Source organism: Mus caroli, chromosome 1 (genome assembly GCF_900094665.2).
Source record: "Mus caroli chromosome 1, CAROLI_EIJ_v1.1, whole genome shotgun sequence".
NCBI lineage: Eukaryota > Metazoa > Chordata > Mammalia > Rodentia > Muridae > Mus > Mus caroli.
Genome location: NC_034570.1, coordinates 155,600,594 through 155,622,816, shown reverse-complemented (window position 1 = coordinate 155,622,816; position 22,223 = coordinate 155,600,594). Strand labels below are relative to the sequence as shown.

The 22,223-nt window shown below is 47.1% G+C and overlaps 1 protein-coding gene across 1 annotated transcript; it reads left to right on the top strand.

Annotated features, from left to right (window-relative positions):
• Positions 1 to 642: 642 nt before the first annotated feature.
• On the top strand, positions 643 to 20,953 carry Sft2d2 (SFT2 domain containing 2). Its single transcript, XM_021168579.2, has 8 exons — positions 643 to 767; positions 6,978 to 7,064; positions 7,258 to 7,343; positions 10,237 to 10,318; positions 11,362 to 11,397; positions 11,485 to 11,540; positions 13,288 to 13,317; positions 16,021 to 20,953. The coding sequence occupies exons 1-8, from the start codon at positions 705 to 707 to the stop codon at positions 16,058 to 16,060; spliced, it is 480 nt and encodes a 159-aa protein (XP_021024238.1). The 5' UTR covers positions 643 to 704; the 3' UTR covers positions 16,061 to 20,953.
• Positions 20,954 to 22,223: the final 1,270 nt, after the last annotated feature.

The following is a 22,223-nucleotide window of genomic DNA, read 5'->3' as shown; positions in this document are numbered from 1 at the left end:
ACATAGGTGTTCCAGATATCTCTGGCCACCAGTGTGCAAGGTGAGCAAATTTTTGTCCTGTCTGGAAGAGCCCATGACTTCATATGGACTCTGCTTCATAGCCTCAGTAGTGCTGCAGACTGATTGAAGTAAAGCATTTACCAAAAACAAAAATATGATTCTTCTCACCATCTGCCATCTGTTCAGGTGTTGCCCAAGTCATATCTCCCGAGCCATTTCCCCTAGGGATGACGTAGGAATTGCTGCTTTTATGAATACACAGGGTGGTACTGCTACAGCCTGTTGCACACTGACTTGTTCTACTTAACGTGGGGAATGTATATTTTTATAGATCTGCGGTGTACAACCACCAGCGGATTAACTTCAGCATCCATGGGTAAGTCTGCGAAAGGCCTGCGTTGTTCTAGGCCCCGGCACATGGTGGTGCTGGGCGCTGGAACGAATCCGTGAAGCCCGGGCGCGCAGCCAGCTTTCGGGTTAGGTATCGCCTGGCCGACTTCACCCCGACTCTCTCGGCCCCGCCCCGGGTGACCCCTAGGAGCTCGTTCAGGTTGCGTGGCTGGCGCGGGGCATGCCGGGCAGGCAGGTGGGCAGGTGCCTGGGCGGGGCGCGCCGTGGTTGGCAGCGAGCGGAGGGGCGGTGGCTGCGCACCCCGAAGAGTGGTAGGCGGAGCGAACGCCAAAGGCGGCGGTCGGGACCCTGACATGGACAAGCTGAAGAAAGTGCTGAGCGGCCAGGACACCGAGGACCGCAGCGGTCTGTCCGAGGTGCGTGCACTGGGGGAGTTGGCATTTCTTGGAAAGCTGCCCTGCTGTCCTCCGGCCCGCGGCGCCGAGCTCTGCCGGGACACAGCCACAGGTGGCAGCGCGAGCTTTGTGGAAGGCGTGGCTCCCGAACCCTCCCCAACCTTCCCTCCGAAGGGCTTGAGGCTCTGAAGCAAGACCTCTGAAATCTGTGGAGTGGGAGTGTGGATCCCGGGGCCTCTTGGAACCCGGGACCCGAGCCCCATCCCAGCCGGTCGGCCAGGGAGAGAGAGCCCTTTGGAGTTGGGCGAGGCCGGCGGCCTTCGTGGAAGGATCCACCGCCGGATCGCGGACTAGTTTAGGTTGTGGGGTGTTAGAGCCAGACCTTAGGCGTACTGCTTTGTAATTGTAAAACTCCGTGAACGCCTGATAAAAGGGACTTACCAGGTCTCTGAATCTCCAGGGCTACTTTCTAGACTATAGATTCTCACCACGCTCGGAGACCGCCAGTGTGTTTGTTTTATTAGTAGGGCTTTGATGGCTGTGAAACTTGACCACAAAAGTCCTGTGCTCCAGAGCCACTCAGAATGTCATATTTTGGGTGCTTTGGAAGTTTGTTTACCTTTCCTTTCTTGATTGAAGAGAGAATTACGTTTTACTTGATGTATCCTTAGCCCCGGTTTCCCCTTCTAGAAAGAAGGGTGTTGAACAAGATGCAATAGCCCTTGCTCCTTGGAAACTGGAGTTCCTCTTTAATGTTTACTTGACTTTCTTGTGGTTTTCCCAACATTCTGCTCTCACTTTTGTGGTTGATTTTGTTCTGAGTTTTGTCTTTGCAAAAAACAAAACGAAACAAAACAAAAAAACAAAACACAACTGCACCTCAAAGAGAATAAGAAATTATTTTGAAGCCAAATACGAGTGGCCATGGCCCCAGGACAGATTCAGGTTTCTGCAAATTCAGTGTTCCAACATGATAACAGTTTGCTAAGTTCTTAGATTAACAGAACAAATTAACAAATTAAGATACTTTTCAGACGCATCAGTGGAAGCAGTAAGCAGGCAGTTAGGGCAGCGTGGAGGAATCTCAGCTGTGGCTCCCAGAGGCTGCCCGATGCATTCGAAAACCTTGTTAAGATAATAAATTCCAAGATGTTTTTCCCTAGCAGTTTCAGGGAGGTTATAGTCACTGTTAAGTCAGACACAGGTGGGCAAGAAAGAACTGCTTCCTGGGGACTAAAGATAACCCAAGGCCAGTTGCAATTAGGCTCAGTAGCTGCAACTTTCCAATCTCTGCATGATCGTTAAAATTTGAATGAGTGATTTTCGTGTTTTAATTTTTTTCATTTTTTAAAAAAATTTCTGGCTTCTTGTGAACTTTCATATGAGAAGCTCCCCCCCCCCAAAAGCCCCAAGATTTAGTTGACCGTCGCTGTCATGTAAAGATAAGCTCTGTAGAAGGAACAGGCTGTTGTACAAAGTTGGAGTTTTAAAGGAGACTGGCGGAGGGTACTGTGTTGACAGTGAGGTGGTGGTCATCTTCGGGAGTGAATAGTGTAGCGCCATTTGAAAACAAACTGCCTAGTTGTCCCCCCACCCCTTCCTAAATGGAAGGGCTTTGATCTCCACTTACACTTAGGCATATGTTACATCTATTTTTAAAAGACTGTGGCTTCACTCTTGTTTGAAAATATTCTCAGCGGGGCAGTGGTGGCGCACGCCTTTAATCCCAGCACTTGGGAGGCAGAGGCGGTCGGGGCAGTCGGATTTCTGATTTCGAGGCCAGCCTGGTCTACAAAGTGAGTTCCAGGACAGCCAGGCTACGCAGAGAAACCCTGTCTCAAAAAACCAAAAAAAAAAAAAAAAAAAAAAAAAAAAAGAAAGAAAGAAAGAAAGGAAGGAAAGAAAATATTCTGTTTCCTCTTTCCTAGTGTGATTCTTGTTGTGCATCATTGTGTGGCATTTCCAGGGCTTGAACTCCAGGAAATAGTCTGTAGCCAATAGGGTTCCTCTTGGGGATGTTTTGGCTTGGTAATCACTTACTAGGGCCTGCCTCCCTTTAAGTACTCATTAGTGTGGTCACACTTTCCATGGTTTTGATCCTGGAAAAACTGAAGGCTCCTGTGATTAAATCCCTGTTTCTGTGGTTAGCTGGATGGAGTCGTTTTCAAGTCTTTTTTTCAGTTATATAACCTGTAAGAGGTTCCCAGAAAAGTTAAAACATTTTTTTTTCTAATTTATTTTAATTGCCAACTGAAAAAGCATGAGCACTTCTGTCTTCTGTCCCTCCTCGGTAGCTGTAAAGTTGGCAGTACTCATACACTCAAACAGCCTTACGATCCGAGACTTCTGACACCCCGTCTTCCTAATCACATTCAAGTCCTGGTTTCAGTGGAGTCCTTTCTGAAAGAATAGGCTTTCTGTTTTCTGGAAAGGGTTCTTGGGACAAGGAAGGTTGGAGGGTGTCTGATCATACCTCTCAGGGATAAAACAGCGTTCCTCTCTTACCGGCTGCCAGTCTCGCCTCCCTGGGCAGGCCTGAACTATAGCTCTTGGCAGGAGTCTCCCTTCCTTCTGCATCCTGGAGTCAAAAGACCCTTTGTGCACGGCCGCCAGTCAGACAGCTTGTGATTACATCCCCTACGCATTCTATCTAGGTACTATTTTAGCCGTTTTGATTTTTGGAAAAGCTCTGTGCTAGCAGGGTTGCCAGAAACAACAGCTTAGAGAGAGGTTTTTCCATCAAGTGAATTCGCTTTCAAAAATTGACAAAAAGTACTTTCCTTTCACGGAGTCTACTTAGAAGAAGTGGAACAAAAGCTTTATCCTCTTCCCCTGATGGAACACAGATAGAGTGGGAAACATGGTGGTGAATTATCCCTGCTCCCTATCATGTGCCCTCTCCCCACTAAAGAAAAGGTTGCATTTGGAGGAGCATTTAGGCGGGGTTGTTTTGAGACACTTGTTAAGCCTAAGTGTTACTCTTGTCTGACGGTAGAAAGCAGAGCCATACTTTTTGGCAGAAATGCTTTCTCTTGCCAGTGATTTTATTTTATTTAATTTGTATTTTTTTCTAGACAGGGTTTCTCTCTGTATCCCTGGCTGTTTTGGAACTTGCTCTATAGAGCAGGCTGGCCTCGAACTGAGAGATCCATCTGCCTCTGCCTCCTGATGGGATTGCTTGCTGCTACCACCCCCCCCACCCCCCCGTACTGTCCATTTAAAGGGCCACTGCTAGTCTCCTAGTCAGTTGGGAATCAAACTGTGGTCTCCCACATGACAGGTGGGGGTACTCATCACTATGGTAACAGGATGACTCATGTCGGTGATTTTAACGTCTTCAGAGGCCTGTCACTGTCTTGCTTAGATTCTGGAATGTTATGAGTGCCAAGGCAAGTTCAACGTTGATCCTTTTCAGTTTATCCCTAAACAGAAAAAGGTTGAACTTCCTGGGTGTGGGTGTGGATGCTGGTGATGCTCAGGTGCTCATTCACTGCTCTGAAACTCCTCCTCTCCTTACATGGCGTGGTTGTTTCCACCATGCAGGACTGGGAAGAGTGGGCGCTGTTCCTTTCCTTGTGCTCTTGGTGGGAGAGTAATTACATGAGTCAGTCAGAAGAGGTCTAACTTGATTGTCTAGGGCTCTGTCAAGCCTGGTAGCAGCATCTATGGATGCGTTAGAGCCAGGGAAGTTGGAGAAACAAGACTCTTTTAGGTGAACAAGTAGCCTCTGCTTAGAAACACAGGGCTCTGCTGTCGGGTCCTAACATGGTGCATGGTGGTACATGCCCTTCTTTATATATGTACACGTACACACACACACACACACACAGAGTTATAAGTACATCGTTTCCCCCTTCCCTTTTCTCCCTCCAAACCTTTTTGTGTATCTACCACCAGCTTGCTTCCTTTCAGATTCATGGCCTCTTTCTTTTGTTGTTGTTACTGTTCTTGTTATGATGGTGGTGATGGTGGCCATGGTGTGTGCGAGTGTGTGTGTGTTTAGTGTGTGCACTTGTGTATGTGTGTGTGTTACCACCTGCTCAGCCTGCATAATGTTACTTGTATATTTCAGCTGATCACTTGGTATTAGATAACCAGTTGGGTGCTTCCTGGGGAAGACGTTTCACATGCTTCTAGCATTCCATAGTTGCCTGTGGTTGTCTAGGGTTGAGGCCTCTTTAAGTCCCCCCCCACCCCACCCCGTCCTCTTTAGCATGTCTATTGATGTCCCTTGTCCAGGTCGTGTTTAGGCAGCTTTGTTAGTGGGACTTCAAGGGTGTAGCTCCTGACATTTCTAGAAGACATAATCTTACAGCAGCCTGCCTGTTCCCCTGGCTCTTAAAGTTTTTCTGTCCCTTCTTCTGCAATGACCCCTGAACCATAGGAGCTGGAGTTCTGTTGTAGAGCTATCAGTTGCGACTGGGCTCTACATCTCTGTATTTTAATTGGTTTTGGTTTTTTGTCATGGTCTCTTTAGCAAAGAGAGGTTTCTTTGATGAGGGATGAGTACTACACTTACCTGTGGGATAAGGACAAATACTTGGAATGTAGTTAGGGATTGTGTGGCACACCCCCTTTTTGAGGTGCTAGAGATGGAACCCAAAGTCTTGCTGATGTTAGGTGAGTTCTGTACCACTGAGCTACACCCCTCCCTGCCCCCCCAATGTGTCTTCAGGATTCTAGTCTGCCAAGTTTCTACAGATGCTCAGAGGGTGTGTGTGTGTGCAATGTCGGTACCTGTGACTCTATGGAAGTTAGAGGAGGGGGCTCCTTTCTGATGACTTAAATACCTTTCCCCTGGGTAGAGATTAAGCCTTTCTGCTCAGTGCCTGTCACACCTGGGGAGCCTCTTTGTCATCTCTTCCAGCTTCTGGTTTGGCAAGTGGGAAATAGGTCATTGAGGCAGGGCCAGTCAGGGCTGAGGGAGTGGTCTCACTCACCTGTCTTCCTCCATCAGTTGGGTGGCAGTGGAGTAGGCAGCTTCACCCTCGTTGTGAGGCTGTTCTGCCTGCATAAGGGGAGCTTGGGTATGTCAATGCTGACCTGGCTGTGCTGATTCCTGTGTTCATCTGTGGGCAGTGAACCCTCTTGTATTGTATGGAGAGCCTAGAAAGGCCTACTAGTACACATTTGTCATCCTTGATATGGGAAAGGGCCATTGAGATTTGCTCTTGAACTTTTCTCTTTTAGTAGAGTTCTCCATGACATTTTGGCTTCCCTTGAACTTTACCTGCAGCAGGCATTAATCAGGCCGAGAATGGTGGAGAATCAAGAGGAATGGTAGGGATTAATTGGCTGGGGTTGACTATGGGTGGTTTGGCTGTTGCTAGCACATGTGAGTCTTACTAAGTAACCAGGATGCATCGTGGTAAGTATGAGTGGCTTCTCCCTCTGAGGTTCCGGAAATGTCGCAGCGACTTCAAGGGTGGTAAGAGAGATAAGAGAGCATGGCCACTGTCCAGCCCTCATGCTCATCTTCTTCCATGATCCAGGCCCTGCCTGGCAGAGCTCTACCCTTTTCGCTGTAGGCGTGTCCTGCCTGGACTGTGGTAAAGGCTGTGCTAAGGTCAGCCTCCTTGCTTGTGCTTGAAGCAGGAAGTCTCTGCCCTGGGGACGCCCCACCTGAGGCACAGTAAACTTCTCTAAGTTGCTGGAGGGAAGAGTGGGTGAGGACAGGGGTTCATCTCTCTGTTAAGAGCTGTATCTGAAGGCTGTAAGTGTGTAGGCTTCCACATTCCCTTCCTTTATCCTTCCTTCCTTCCCTCCCTCCCGCTCCCTCCTTTCTCCTACTTTTCTTTCTTCCTTCCTTAAATTTTTGTCATGTGTGTGTGAGCGCGTGGGCAGCACTCGGGTGGAGGCAAGGGATCAACCTGCTTGTTGTACCTTTATGTGGTGTTTAGGGAGGGAACTCAGGTCCTAAGTTTTAACTCCAAGCTCCCATCCCCTTCTACCCACTGAGCTATCTCACCAGCTCAAAGCACCTTTTTTTTTTTTTTAAAAGATTTATTTATTATATGTAAGTACACTGTAGCTGTCTTCAGATTACCAGAAGAGCCACCATGTGGTTGCTGGGATTTGAACTCAGGACCTTCAGAAGAGCAGTCAGTGCTCTTAACTGCTGAGCCATCTCTCCAGCCCCCTGGAAGCAGCATTTTTATTGGCCCTTCAGACCATCTCTAACACAATTGTGTTGTGTGCATGACGTATATAATTGTCATTTTGAAACTGCAGGTTGTGGAGGCGTCGTCGCTGAGCTGGGGCACCAGAATAAAAGGCTTCATCGCATGCTTTGCTCTGGGAATCCTGTGCTCAGTGCTGGTAAGGTTTCCCCCCACCCGCTGCCTTTGCCCAGTTCTCAGCTGTAGCCTTCCCTTTGGCCCAGTTACTTTTCTCTGTGACACTCATTACATGGAGTGGATAAGGGGGGGAGGGAGGCAGGGAGGGCAGCTGTGTGGCTCTGGTGGGAGGGGGTCACTGTGGTCACGTGCATGTGTCCTCTGCTTCCCTTTAGGGGACTCTTCTGCTGTGGGTGCCCAGGAAGGGACTTGGCCTTTTTGCAGTGTTTTACACCCTGGGTAACATCACGTCAATCGGGAGGTAACCTTTTTCTTTTCTCTTTGCTTCGACCATGCTGTTTATTAAACAATAAAATATCCACCGCGTTTGAGGGAGGAAGGGAGAAGGATGCTCCGTGTTTTTAAGGATTCAGAAAGAAGGAAGGTAGATACTTGGCGTATATCACATATCTTATTTCAAAAACATCTTATGTTGTAGTTTTTTTTCTCTTTGACACCCCTGGAAGAAAGCCGAAATGGTGTCACCAGTGCTTTCTATGAGGGAACTATGACAGAAAGCACTGGAATGTTTTCTCCTGGGTACACGGTGTAGCCAGCCCAGCCCTCCCTGGGTGACTCTTTCTGCCCTCAGAGACTGAGATGCAGCTGCTGCTTCTGAAAGGGCTCCCTAGGCGAGTGCCTGTGAGACTGGCAGCTGGTTACCATGGATACCAGACCATCCTCCTGGGGTGAGGCAGGCACATGATGGGTGCTTTCCAGAGGAGGCCACCCATTCAGCCTACTTCAGGTGCACAGATGCAGGCTTGACCTCGTTCACTCCGACAGTGCCGCAGTTGGGTGATGCCAGCCTGGCCCTGTCAGAATGCAGTTCCAGAACCTGACTAGGCCATCTTTCCTTCCCCTTTCCTCTCCCTTCCCCATGTTTCTATAAATAACTTCAGAGTCCTCTGGGGGAGGGGGTCCAGGAGCCCAAGTTTTCCCATGTGCCATAATTACTCAGCCATAATTATTCAGTCGCTGTTGTCTTTTCTTACCTGGCTTTTTCCCTCATCCCTGTGGTTGTTTGGCCCTGACTGCTTGATTTTGGGCCTACTGGGTAAGCACTACGACCTGGACTCAGAGACTACAAAAGGCAGGCACAGTGGAACGGACTCACTAGCCATGCTGAGAGACGTGAACCAGTGACACAGCAGATAATGGAAGAGAAGCTCTGAGAGAGCTGACCATCAGCGGGTCAGGGGCAGTTTCTTACGGACTGCTCTTAGCTCTGTCCATCTCCTCCTTACGCAGCTACTCCATCCTTCTCGGTTGCCCTTCTGCAGACGCTTCACCTCTGCCTAGGGAGCCTTTGTTCATAGCCCTCCATGTGACTCCCTGCCCCTTCTCTGCAGGGGGAATCCAAAGGATGCTGCTGGAATATCTCTAAGCATCCCCGTGCTGCTTCTCAGGCCGTGCTCTCTGTCTGCCGCCCTGCCCACCTCTCTGCTCCCCAGTCTGTGAGATAACTTGCTCATTTGTCAGATCCTGGCTCTCATCTCACCTCTCGTGCAGTGCGCGCGCGCGTGTGTGTGTGTGTGTGTGTGTGTGTGTGTACGCGCGCACACATACACACTCATGCTTGTGTGCGCACATGTGTGAAGCTTTGCTGCTTACTGTCTCCTTCCTGGAACTGGTAACCCACCCGCCCCCCCGGACTCCTTCTGTCCTAACTATACTTACATGACAGCACAGGTTGCAATGACTTGTTAACATGGTAAAACACTTGTCAAGGGCTGCCTGCATGTGTACCTCACTTGTCCGCAGTTCTACCCAAACTCCAGCACTGTTCCTACCCAGCAGAGTCAGGTGGATGGTGGAATGTATGATCTGGCCTCAATTTATTTATTTATTTTTTAATGAGACAGGTCTCTACATAGCCCTGCCTGTCCTGGAACTCACTACGTAGACTAGACTGGTCTGAAATTCACAGAGATCTGCCCATTTGTGTGTCACCATACCCAGCTGGTCTTAGCTTCACCAACCTTGAGTTTTGAGTAAGATGCTGGCCCTCAGTGATGTTGCCCTTGAAGCTTTCTCAGATACCGGCTTTTGTGGGTTTGCATTGGGCCTAAAGTGTGGATTAAATATATAGTCTATTGTGAGCATAATTGCACATGTATGTGCTTACTCCAAAAGAATTTATCTTAATGGGACAGACTCCATAGCAGGGCCGAGGGAAGCAGTGGAGGGGCCTTATTTTTTTGGTGTCACAAGGGGTTTCTGACCGTATACAGATTCTATTTATACACATGTGCCTTGTGTCTGCTTCTTACTTTGTTAGGTAAAGAAATTTCTGAGCCTGGACACTTGAGCTCAGAAAATAGCTTAACTTCAAAGAGAGGCAGACATATTGTAAACAACAACAAACTGCCTTTTTTTTTTGAATGCTCAGTAGTTAATGTCATCTCCTGTCCCTTGTATTGAGTGCCACTTGTAAGGTGCTCCCACTGTTTGCAACTTGGGCACTTCTTTTGGGATCCAGGGAAGTGTGACCGAAGCCTGGTGCCTCACTTGTTGTGTTAGGTCACAAGTGCTTCCCTTGTTACGGCTCTTCCATTAGCGAGCTCTGGCCTTCCCTTCATATGGAATCACACTATGGGGCCTCCAAAGTAGATGTGGGCTGAGCACTAGCTCTTTGTCTTCCCATGTGATCAGATAGGTACAGTAACCCCCAGCCCAGAGTTGTTGAGGGGACTAAATGAGTACTGTCTGCAACACCTGGCACGTAGCAGGCTGTAGGCTGGCACACCAGCAACCGTAGTAGATGTTATTAAGTCTGAGTCATGGTTTGCCTCTCTGGGTAGGTAGTCAGGGAGGCAGAGCAGCACCTTTCAGAGAGGGTGGTGTGCAGCGCGTAGAGAGTTGTTCTGCAGCAGAACACTTATGCCCTGCTCTTATATAGTTGGGTGACCTTGGTTATGTAACTGCCTGGACTTTTTCTTCCTCTCTAAAATGAGTGTACTAATTGTCCCTACTTCAGAGGTCCTTGAATTAAACGAGGGCAGTGCACAAAAGGCCTGGAAGTCCAGTGCCTGGGCAGGAGCTGTTCACACTAATACTGTTCCTGTCACTGCCACAGGAGCTCCTGGGGAGGTGGCTGCCCTGCCTCCTGTGGCTCTGCTCTGCCTGTAACGGCTTGTGTGTTTGCCTCTTAGTACCGTCTTCCTCATGGGGCCCCTGAAGCAGCTGAAGCGCATGTTTGAGCCTACTCGTCTCATCGCCACAATCCTGGTGCTGGTAAGGACAGGCTGCTTTCCACGGGGGCTCTGTAGAGGACAGCCTGGCCTTTCTTTTCCTGTTCTACCCTGGGAATTCAACATGGCTGTGTGCATGTTAGGCAAACGCTCTACCCCTGAGCTGCACTCCTTTGAGGTTTTCTGTTTGAGACTCAAACTTTCTGTTTGAGACTTTATAGGTTGTTGAGATTGGCCTTGAACTTACTGTTCCCTGCTGCACTTTCCAGAGCGCGAAGATCTCAGGCCAGTACTGCCATGGACAGCCGGAAGGTTTTATTTCTATCCTAGCAACACAGACTATATCTTTTTTTTTTACCCAGTTATCCATATAGCTGTCAAAATCTTTCCAGACCCCATTCTCTAGATTCCTAGCATAATTATCAGTATTGTGGGATTTGAACTTGATCAGCATACTTTAAATTTGACTTCTTGTGCGTCTCTCATTCATTCATAGAAGAATGTTCTCCCAGGCCAGGACTGTATTTGCCATTGACTTATGTCCTTTCAGAGTACAGGGATGGGCACAGAGAATGCTTAGGGCACATTGATTAAGGAATTATAGGTGAGTGAGCAGAAAGCAGTAGGCGGCTGGAACACCTACTTTTTTTCCCCCCAGCTTTCAGATGTAGATGGCCTAACAAGCGTGTTGTGGAAAAACTGTGTAAGAAAGGACATAGTGTAATGTCAGGTGACAGGTAAACTGATAGCAGGCTTCCTGACTGTGAGGCTGACATCTCAGTTGATCTTTGTTCTCAGGTGAATTTCCTCTGGAGGCTAGAATTGACAAGGGCTAAATTGCAGAGGTTTGTGGTCAGCTAACTTACGTCTTGAATGAGGAGGTTGGTGGTTGAACAACTTGTCCAGAAAGGTGCTCTTATTTGCAGACATTTAGGGAAAGCTGAACCGTAGAAGCTCAGCTTTCTTTTCTTCATCCTGCACACATTTTTATAGTTGAGTTGGATCTTATTTCCTGACATGGTGGTTTGGATGGGTTAAATGTTTTGAGCTGCATTGTATTAATGAGTGTTTTCTGTCTCTCTCTAGTTGTGTTTTGCACTTACCCTGTGCTCTGCCTTTTTGGTAAGTGTGAACTTTCGTCTTCTGTGACCTTTTTGGTTTATAGCCTTTGTCACACATGGTCCAGTAACTGTGTCATTTTTCTCTTAGTGGAATAAGGGACTTGCACTCATCTTCTGTATTTTGCAGTCTTTGGCCTTGACGTGGTAAGTGACATCAGTGTCCCTTCCTTGTCCCCAGTCCAGCCTCTGACTCACGGAGGGGAAAGAGGGAGAACCCGTGTGTTGTGGATGGGAGGGTTAGGAACACCCAGAAGCTCTTTAGTTGAAGATCTGTCACTATTGCAATGGAAGGCAGGTGTCAGAAGCCAGCCAGCTGACTCGGCCCACCACCAACAGGTGGTGTTAGCCTCCTTGAGCGGTCACTAGAGGCTGCTCATTTGTGGTCACAGCATTTTTGATGAGCTCATGGTTAGTTGAGAGATGTACAAATATACTCAGCTATTCACGTCTGTTAAGTGCCTAGACAATGAAAGTATTACAGGAGCTTATAAAAAGAGTCCAGGAGTCAAAGAGACCCTAGCTGAGAAGGATGCTGGTGAGAAAATCAGTGACTGTGACAGAATGTATTCTGTAGAAAGACAGAGGGCATTGTCAGCTAAGCCAAGGGAGCAGGAGCTGGCCAGTGAAACCCACGTGGATGTGGTGGCAGCACACTCCCTGGGGGCCAGTGGCTCCGGGGAGCTTCAGGTGAAGATCAGGGAACTCAAAGGCCAAGTCTAGCTAAAGGGTGACCAGATACATGGCCTTTTAAAGCCATCAATGGAACTGTGAATGTTTGGTTACTTAAATCCGCCTATAACATCCAAGGTGAGTGGGGTGGTATGTATCTAATCTGAGGTATTTCTGTGTTGCTCTGAAAGTTTAATCCATGAGTAACAATGTATAGTTTCAGTACAGTGTGATTTTTCTACTTAGGATAAAATGTCTGCTAGGAATCAGAGACAAGGGAGGCCAGTGGGCATTCTAAATCAACGTCTCCTGGCTACCTCGTTAGTAGACATGGATCTTGAGAGTGTAAACTTGATCTAGTCTTCTTATTGGAACTTTGAACTTGTGAAGAAATACTCTGTCAAATTGCCTTTCAGAATTGGCCATGCTCACAGGTAAATAAGTGTGTGTACCTGGGAAGAGGGAGGCATGCAGAAGCCTGGCACCTGGTTTTAGTATGAGACACGTTTGCCAGTAGACGTTAGTAAGAGCCTGGCCTGATGGCTTGCGTTTATTCTCTGGTGTCCTTCTGGCTGTAGAAATTGGTTTCTACATATACATGTCTCCTTCTCAAGTAATCTCAAGGACTCAGCATTCCTCTGGGCTCAGGAAAATGGTGATTCCCTTTGAACTGACTATTGCGCCACTTGTCTTACGGCTAACACACAGGGCAGGTGTCTCCCCTGCGTAGTTTTCCTTACAGGCAGTGTGGCTTGGGTTCTTGAAGCATTTGAGCCAAGCTACATTTTTTTTTTTTTTAAATTAGTGGGAGCAGGATAGAACACTGATCTCACCTGGGTTGAAGTTAAATTCTCTTGGGAACTTATAAAGCATTAGAACACAACTGTTGAGGAATTTATTTTTATTTTCTACAAATCGAACTCTGCCACCATATGGGCACCTGGAGCCTGCCTGGTTTAGGTGGTCACTTCTGGCTCGTGTGGTTAAACAGTGCCACAAGTAAAGCTAAGGTCAGAGGCTTGTAGTTATATGGGCCCCTTACTCTCCTCTGCCACATAGCTACTCACAAGGGCAGGCACAGTGTTTATGTAAAGTGTGAGCACACACATGAGTGCACACGACGGGATCAATCACTGGGTGCTGTCAGAGCCTCGGGAGCTTTCTGCTGGAGGCTTTCCATGGCTTCCATTCAACTCAATCCTTGTTTTGTTTTTCTTTGTAGGTATAGCCTTTCCTATATACCGTACGCAAGGTAAGACTGTGTGTTTGGATATATGGTTTCTTTGACTTGTAAGCCATGATGTGTTTACATGGGGCTTTTAATTTTTTAAAAAGGTTTATTTATTTATTTTTTAATGTGTATTTTGCCTGCATGGTATATCTCTTTACCATGTATGTGCATTTTCTCTGGAGGTTAGAAGAAGGGGTTTAATTAACTGGAATTAACAAATGGTTATAAGCTGCCATTGGGGTGCTGGGATTTGAACCTGGGGTCTCTGGAAGAGCATCAGTGTTCTTAGCCGCTGGGCCATCCCTCCAGCTCCTGATGTGGGGCTTAGTTTGGAGATTTTAGTTTAGTTGCAGAGAACGCATGTTCTTTATCTGTCTTTACTAAAATTCTTTGCGCTAGATAGGCACAGTTCACACGTCTGTTTTATAGATCTACCGGTATGGTAAGGGCCACTCGTCTCCTGATCTCATTAGTGATCACGATTTAGCTAGTGCTGTGCTGGCCAGACTGAGTTCCTGGTGTTTGGAGCAGGCTCCTCTAATGGAAAGTACTCGGATGCACACGGGTGTTCCTTTAATCTGTAGCTTTGAGGTGATGATTTGAAAGGTGATCAGTTTAGTGTAACTAAATGAGAGCTGTGGGGCCCCTAGTGCTTGCCTGTTTTCTTACAGGGCCTCACTCTGAAATTTTTCAGAAGAGTCTGAAGGGAAAGTAGGGCCAGGACCGTAGGGGCACAGTGTTTCCTAGTTAGTGAGGTTGGTGGCTCCAGACCACCAAGACTCAGAGCAGACATTGATACCCGGAGCGCGTGGGGCTGGGCCTCCCCAGAGGCTTGGGAGTTTGTTACATAACCGCTTTTGATGGTGGGCTTTTCACAGTTAGCCACAGGACGGTTGCCTCTGATTCCATTCTAATGAAGCCTCTTAATTTCATTCTTCTTGGTCATCTACTAAATAAAAATGTTTTCCATAATCGTGTTGAGGAAGTGAGAGATTGTGCAGGGGCTGGGGAAGAGGTAGGACGTTATGACTTATACATTCCAGGTCCACTGCTCATGGTGATTTGAAGGTGTTTTGGAGTGAGGCTAACAAACTAATTAAAGTGTACTTACATGTACAGGTCCCAGGGGTATCACAGTTGTGAAATACTGCCTTTGGGGCAGAGAGAAACTTATTCTGAGACTATGGGCAGGGATATCCCAGGAGTTAGCTTGCTATGTGAAAGAAGCCAAGGTCTTCTTTATCTGAGCATCCAATGAAGTATTTATCAATTTGGCAACAGTTTGACCATATCTTGGTGCCTCAGCTGCCTACATAATTTACTAGACCCGGTGAAAATGAAAATGTGGGCTCTTGCTGTGTATAGTGGTACATGCCTTTAATCCCAGCAGTCAGGAGGCAGAGGCAGGTAGAGTTGGAGGCCAGCCTGGTCTTCTGGGCAAGTTCCAGGACAGCCAGGGCTAAGATATGCTATCAAGGTATTAACCAGAGTGGAGCTTTCTAAGCACAGAGCCTAGTGCAGTCACAGTTACCCACAAAACTGGAGTTATTTAGCGTCTTTTTAAGGGGTTCTGAATTGACCAGGATGGGCATGTATGGGGGGTGGAAATGATAGAATTCTTTTTTGTTGTTGTTTTTTTGAGACAGGGTTTCTCTGTGTAGCCCTGGCTGTCCTAGAAGTCACTCTGTAGTCCAGGCTGGCCTCGAACTCAGAAATCCGCCTGCCTCTCCCTCCCAAGTGCGCCACCACACCCGGCTGATATAATTCTTTTTGAACTAGTGAGTTTTGTTGAGCCAGATAAATGTTTCCTTTAGTAGGAAGAAATCACAAAGTGAGCTCTAAGTGTGGCTTTTAGAATAGGTTTTCCTAGTGTCCACAGAGCAGATCACACAGCAGTAAAAGTTGTAAGACAATGTGAGTTTGTAAAATAGGTTAAGCAAAATTAGGTGGGCTCCTGCTGCCCAACTTCCCAGGTCCTATAGCAGGCTGCAGGAAGGGACCTGATTTGGGGTTTGGCCGTAAGCCCCCTGACTTTACAGAATACTCCTGGGACTTTAGTATGTAGCAGACCTTAAACTCTTTCACTAGAATCTTTTTAGATTAAAAACAAAACTTTTTTAAAAGACAAATTCTCTGTGTAGCCTATGTAGGCCTCAAACTTAAAATCCTTTGCCTCAGCACCCTGTATGCTGGTATCTCAGGCCTGTGCCACCATGGCATTCATTACTCCTTGATGGCTTTTGATGTTAAAATTCATTGCCTGCTCAGGCAGTTGGATTCACTCACCTCATGTGGCCCCCTCTCCCCCCGAGTCCTTAGTTCCTGTACATCAAGAACACAGTGTCAAACTTGGAGCAGGGTGAGGGTGAGAGCTTAGGTGTCCTTACTCAGCTGGGTGTAGTGAAGAGAAGGGTCTGCTCTACAGATAAGCCATCTGCTGAGCACCCACTCTTTGCTTACCTGAGTTACACTAAGTCCTGGGCAGCCTGTTAGCAATGCTGAGTGCCTGCACACATCTCCTTGTGCCCAGGACCCGAAGATGTTCCTTCAAAGCCTTCTGCTGCTCGCCAGCAATGAAGAACAGCCCTGGTGACTACACCTTAATGATGTCATAGGTCCGACCTCCCTGTTTCCCCTCAGCAGCACGGTCCCCTGGGAGATGCTCAAAGAAGGTCTTTGAGTGCTCGTGTCCCTCCCATTCATTTCTGTGTTTTTCCTTCCTAGGGATGCCGTGAAGAAGTGCTTTGCTGTGTGTCTTGCGTAACTCACTGCCAGTGTGCAGGGAGCTCCGTGGACGGAAGCTGGTGGACAATTCTGTAAATGCCCTCTAAGCCTCTGTCTCACAGACACGTGCCTTCTACTTGCAGCGGTGTGTGGCTTGCAATTTGGACATTTTTGAGGGTTGCCTGTGGGAATAGTCATGAGTCCTAGACCCTAATGTCTGTAACACAATCTGAGGCTCTGTGGCTTGTGTAGACGACTCTTCTTGTGACCGTTCACCTCTGGGAGGTATTCCACTGAGTCCTCACGGAGCAGCCTTTGTCTGGTAGCAGCAGATCAGTCTCAGGAGCAACTGATTCCCAGGTAGCAGGCAGCAGGAAGGTCTAGCAGGGCTTCTAGCGGAGCAGCAGGAAGTACAGAATTTTGAAGATTTGCCCCTCACCAAGAAAACCATTGCCACAGTCCCTGCACAGCGTCTTCCCTGCTGTTTGAGAACAAGTGATTCTGCCAGACCCTGGAGAGCCTGCCCGGGATACATTGTTTCTTTCCCTGCATGGCACCTTCTTGCTCTTCTGAATTCAGCTGGCGATGAAATAGACTTTTAGTGTTCACTGTGGATTCTTTCTCTTGCCCTCACCTCCTACGTCTTGTTTTGTCTTGTGACCTTGTGACACTGGTTAATTGAGAGTGAAATAGTGACCTGAAAAGCTATTTCCTTTTGGACAAGAGCCATTAGAAAGTGAAACATCTTCATGTTCCTTGCTTTGTTTATTTGTCTTCATTATTTATAAGTGTTTACTTTCTGTTCTTTGCTGGAGTTGAGATAAGGAAAGTGCATGGAAGAAAGATCCCTCGTGGGCCAGCAAGAAGTAGGCATGCCTACCAAGCAACTTAAATGCTTCAGCATTGACTCTCAGCCTGCACTGGACACTAGTGGTCAGCCTGTAGGTGGGCATGCTGCAGCCTAGTGCCTAACCACACACAGCGTTCTTGTGTTGGGGACCTCATCTGGTCCTCGTGAGAGCCATGTGAGTTGTCTCAACTGCAGTCAAGGAACCGGGGCTCAGGTTGGTTTCTATGTCACAGCTCCAGCTGTGGCCTGACTCTCAGCCTCTGTTTTGACACTGAGTCTCCTGGCATGGCTCTTCTCAGAGCGTCTGTCGTCTCTCATAACTGTTCCTTTCATCCTCCTGGCCTGTACCTTTTCTGATTTCAGCATCTATTTCAAGTGTGCCACCTTCTACCCGCTCCCCCGTTTTGCTTTTCGGCAGCTACGTCTGCACCTGTAGGATGGCCAGCATCCCATGGTCCCTTTCAGCTGCTCAGTGCATCCCTTGCATCATCAGTACCCTGTCTTGACAGCTTGAGGTCCTGGCAGTCTATGTTTGCCCTTTGCTCAGGGCCAGCTGTTCTACCTTGACCTCTGTTTTTTCACCACCAGACCACAGGAGGCGAGAGCACTCATCTCTGCAGTTGTGGCCAGTTGCTGAACTGTGGCTAATGACTGTCTTTTCTTCTGAGATGGAGAACTGTTGATAGGTTGATCAGGATTAGGGCAGAGGGGAGCTCAGTCTTTCCAGATTCCTGCCATGCTGTTGAAGGCATAGATGAGGTCTTCAGTCAGGAAGCAAAGTTACATGCAACCCTCTGGCTGTGTGAGGCACATTCATGACCTGGGAGCCTTGGGAATCAGTTCAGGGCTCAGAAGGGCTCAGATGTGAGAAGGGTCATTGGAGAATTTAGGGAAACCCATGGATCCTAGCTGACAGGAGGGTTAGGGTCATTGCTGCAAGCTCCAACCGCCTTGTAGTTATGTACCTAAAAAGCTGACCTCTCCATACCCTTATCAGTGACTAGGCTTGAGCCCAGGTATCTTTTAAAGATGGTAGCAAGGATGAAGAGCATAGCAGTGTGAACATGGGCTTAGAAAATAAGCAGATCCAGATGTGGTCCAGTCCCATGCTGTTGGAGTCCTTGGAAGTTACCTAATGTTTGGTTCCTCAGTTTTATTGTTTCCTAATAGTGGACTGACAAGTCCACTGGCTCACTGGAGGATGCTGGTGGAAGAGAATGCATCAAGTGCTTGGTGCGCATGTGGCACAGCAAGCTGGGTCTCCATGAACTAACTGATGAGTGCTAAAGGTGACAGGATGGGTGCCTGCCTGTTAGTTTGTCTAGCATATTCTGTGTCCATCACTGTAGACTGTCATGCATTGTCTCACTGAACGGTCACAGTGACTGTCAGGCAACGGATAACTGCCTTCATCATAAAGTAGTAGTGGCCTCAGAAACTCCCACCAGCAGGGGCCTCAGTGAGGGTGGTCTAGGTTGAGATCAAGTCTGGATAAAAGGTTTTGGCCTAATTCCTACAGCCTGTGGCCAGTTTGCTTCAGCAGTTTGCATCTGGACACGTTTAAGCAGTTTTTGGATGACTGTCTTCCAGAATCTTCCAGACTCTCAGATTTTTTTTTTTTCAGTCGCCTTATCCCTTGGTTGTTTCTGACCCTGCTTTTGCTGGACTATGGAAGGAAGAAAGCCACTTCATATCTGCTAAAGTCTCCTACCAAGCCAGTAGTAGTGATTAAAAGTAACTTAGTGAGTGAGGCTGAAGTGGAGAACTAGCCTCTGACTGTGGCTGTTGGTGTTATCTGTTTTTCCTCCCTACCCTTAATTCTTCCCCATTCACACCCAGCGAGCAGGGCATCCCTGTGTTGCCAACCAATGGAAACTGTTGAGTGATCACTGTAGAGGCAGTGTGGTCCTCAGCCAGGCTGTGTTTCCAGGTGTGAGGACATCTGGCCTGATGCTGCCTTCCCTGGGCTGCAGTCTGGAGTGCTTCATTGAGAACACCACTGTGCCTTCTGGACCAGGAGTGTAGCTTCGGATCCCCTTGGCTGGTCCAACCTCTACTCCAGGCTGACTGTTGGGATGCTGTGGGTTGGGGACCTGCTCACTGTATTCTGTCTCTCAATGTTCCTTTTCACAGATCAAGCCTAAGGCAGCTTTTGTCTCTCCTGCTCCTCTGTGTGGGGGCTGCTGCTCAGACCCCAGCTCTTAGGCATCTTGTCTTGGGGAAGGGTGAGATGCATTCCCAGCTTGGCCTTTTCGGTGCTTGGGTGTCCGTTACTCTCATGGTGACTTTGTGGATTATGCCTTAATTGCCACCTCCCTTCAATATAGTCACCGTAGGCTGAGAGAACAAGAAATGAAATCATGAATTGCATTCCATATAAGATTACTCTTTAATACTTTGGTTAGAATAAATAATTAGCAGCGGGGCAGTATCTGAAATGGATGTGAAGGGCCGGGCTGGTTTGGCTTTTGTGGTTGGGATCCCTGTGAGTGACAGGTTTCGCCGTGCACGGGATGAGACGTGGTGGAATGACTTGGTCAGTCGAGGTGCACCCATGGCTGTGGCTTTCCTTTCCTTTGTGCACCCGCTGCCTACTTTCTGACTTTACTCTTCCTCTGGTAACTTCTCAGTAGAGTCAATTACAACCAAGCCTAAAATTTATTTTTAGTTAATTAAAAAATATCAAATCAAATCAAATCAGTGTTTAAAGCAGTATAAAGATGCCTGCTAGACTTTGTGGCAGTTTTGTTTTTACTGTTCAAGTATTTTTTTTTATAAGTTTAATAATGTGCTTATAGATAACATCCTTTTAAAAGTGAATGAACCTTAGCTGAAGTTCATTGCAAATATACATTTTTCCCCTAGAAATCTAAGTTGCTTAGGAAGTTTTATTAAAAGGATTGCTTGTGGGTGGGGGTGATCTTAAGGTACCTGTCAGTTCATTTTTTCCTTTGAGATCTTGTGTGTTTTTAGGCTAGCGAAGGGGGAACTCAGTAGAGTATGTTTAATCCCAGTTTGCTCGGGATGGGGTATTCTGCTTTGATTATTTCCAGCCCTGCTGTGACATGTGGGAGACACTTGAACTTAGTTGGTGGTGGAGGCTTCATTCATACAAGCTGACAATATCAAGTCAGATACATTCTGTCAGGAGCTGGTAACTGACAAGGTAGACTCGGGGATGCACAGAGTGGCTTTCTGCAAACTGGCTGATCTGAAACCAGAGAAAAATAGGCCCAGTATATAGGAATTCTGTTGAAGCTGAGAGGTCAGCCCATGGCATCAGAACAAATAATGACACATGCTCTGTACTCAGAACAATGGGACTACATGTCTAGAGTGCCTACCTAGCATGGAGCCTGTGGTTCAATCCCTGGAAATGCATACACTGGGCATGGTGGTGCATGCCAATATCCCAGCACTTGGGAGGTAGAGAGAGGCAGGAGGACCTAGAGTATATTGGACTCTATCTTTAAAATAATAATAATAATAATCAAAGACCAAGTCTGGTGTTTGGACCCATGCACATGGCTCCGTCTGTTAAATGTTCAAAAAATGTTTTTTCTGGCTTTTTCATTGTGTTTGCTTTACCTTGAATAAGGCAAGGTAAACAAACAAAGCTTTCCTGAACTCCATCCTTTGTAATTCTGATTGTGAAGTTGCCAGTGAGGGTGTGCAGAAGCCAGTGATGAAGGCACTGGCTTCCTTGGGTGGGCCCTGGGCACCTGGGCACACTCCCCAGGAGTAAAACCAAATTCAAATGCCTGTGGTGGATTTGTATGCCTTTAGAATATTGTACCTGTTCTCATACAGTGGGGTTTCAAAACATTTTATTTAAAAAAACAAACATTTTTATAATTGTGTAGGTATAGTTGATTTTGAATGCTACGGATTGTATAACTGAATTTTTATATATAAAAATATATTCTTGAATACTGCCTTTTCTGTCTTGAGGATCTGGTTCATACGGTTTCATTTTCCTCACTTCATAGAGAAAGAGTGTTGCTGGGAGAGGCTACCTCTCCCTTGCACAGCTGTTTCCTCCCCTTTCTTTTCTCCAATAAATGGTAGCACTATGATCCTTAACAAATGTAGTGCTGTCTCTTACTCATGTCTGTTTCACTGGGACTCACTGAAGCAAACGACTGTAGGATGATGTCTTAGTGTACAGAACACACTGTGGTTTTGTTTAACCTCCTACCCACCCCTCCCCACGCACACACACAGTTGGTGTTTAGTCTTTTTCTCAAATGACTTAGAGTTTAACATTGGTGTGAGGACCACCAGCATTCGTGCCTCTTTGACACAGAATACAGCGGGACAGTGACCCCATGCTTCCACTGCTGTGATTGGCCACCCCCTCAGACCGACAGCCGGACAAGCCGTTCCGTAGGTCAGTTGCTTCTTGTCAGGTGTTCTGTCCCAGCAGTGCTAAAGGTAACCAACATACACGACAATATGGCTCTTCAGAAGATCACAACATTGCATCTATGAATCCTAAGATGCTCAAATGGATAAGACGCCAGGTAAGATTTGTAAGGTTGCTAGTGGAAAAGAACTACTTAGAAGACAAGGGGAGATTACGGCTGGGTCCCGCAGAGAAGGGAACAGTGTGAAGAAAAAGGTCAGCAGAATAGACGAAAGGATCAGAAGCCTGGGAAAGAGCAGTGCGGGACAGAGCTAGGCAGGACGTGAAAATTCTGAAGAACAGAAGCCGAAGCCAAAAATGTTAGAAATGAAAAACTACATAAACTGAAACCAGGCAAAAGCTGGAAATGCCACGGGTTGAACCAAGCAGAAAAAGAAAGTCTGAAAGTCGGCAATGGAGCCCAAGGTTGAGGAAATATTTCATCTAGACATCAATAAAGAGAAAAGGCAGGCATGGCTATGATGTCCCATAACTTGATAAAAGCAGATGCCAAACCTAAGAATCTATAGGATGGAAGAAGCTAAGGTAAGTGCCGCAAGCGTGGAGGGTCTATTCAATGAAGTTACAGCAGAGCATCTCCAAACCAAGAGAAATAGACTTCCAGACATAGAGACATTTAAAACCAACCATAAACTTTACAGGGGAAACGTCTTCACAATAGTCCAGATAATAAAAACACAAAACAAAGAAATACAAAACTCTGTAGGATAAACACCAAGCCATCTACAAAGGCAGAGAATCACAGCAGGGTCCTTGCCAGCAACTATAAAAGCCAGGAAAACATAGGATTTAAGCCTAGACAGTAGGTAACTAAGATTGCCATAGCTGAGGCCACTTGAATGAGAAGTGTCCCGCAGGCTCCTATATTTGAAGACTTACTTTGGGGTGCTGTTTGGGGAGGTTACAGAACTTTTCAGTCCTAAAATG

Excerpts from the sequence above, each read along its gene's own strand:
- Sft2d2 (XM_021168579.2), top strand. The coding sequence starts at position 705 with ATGGACAAGCTGAAGAAAGTGCTGAGCGGCCAGGACACCGAGGACCGC. Across the intron at positions 11,398-11,484 it reads CCCTGTGCTCTGCCTTTTTG|TGGAATAAGGGACTTGCACT; the intron begins GTAAGTGTGAAC and ends TTTTTCTCTTAG. Across the intron at positions 13,318-16,020 it reads TCCTATATACCGTACGCAAG|GGATGCCGTGAAGAAGTGCT; the intron begins GTAAGACTGTGT and ends TTTCCTTCCTAG.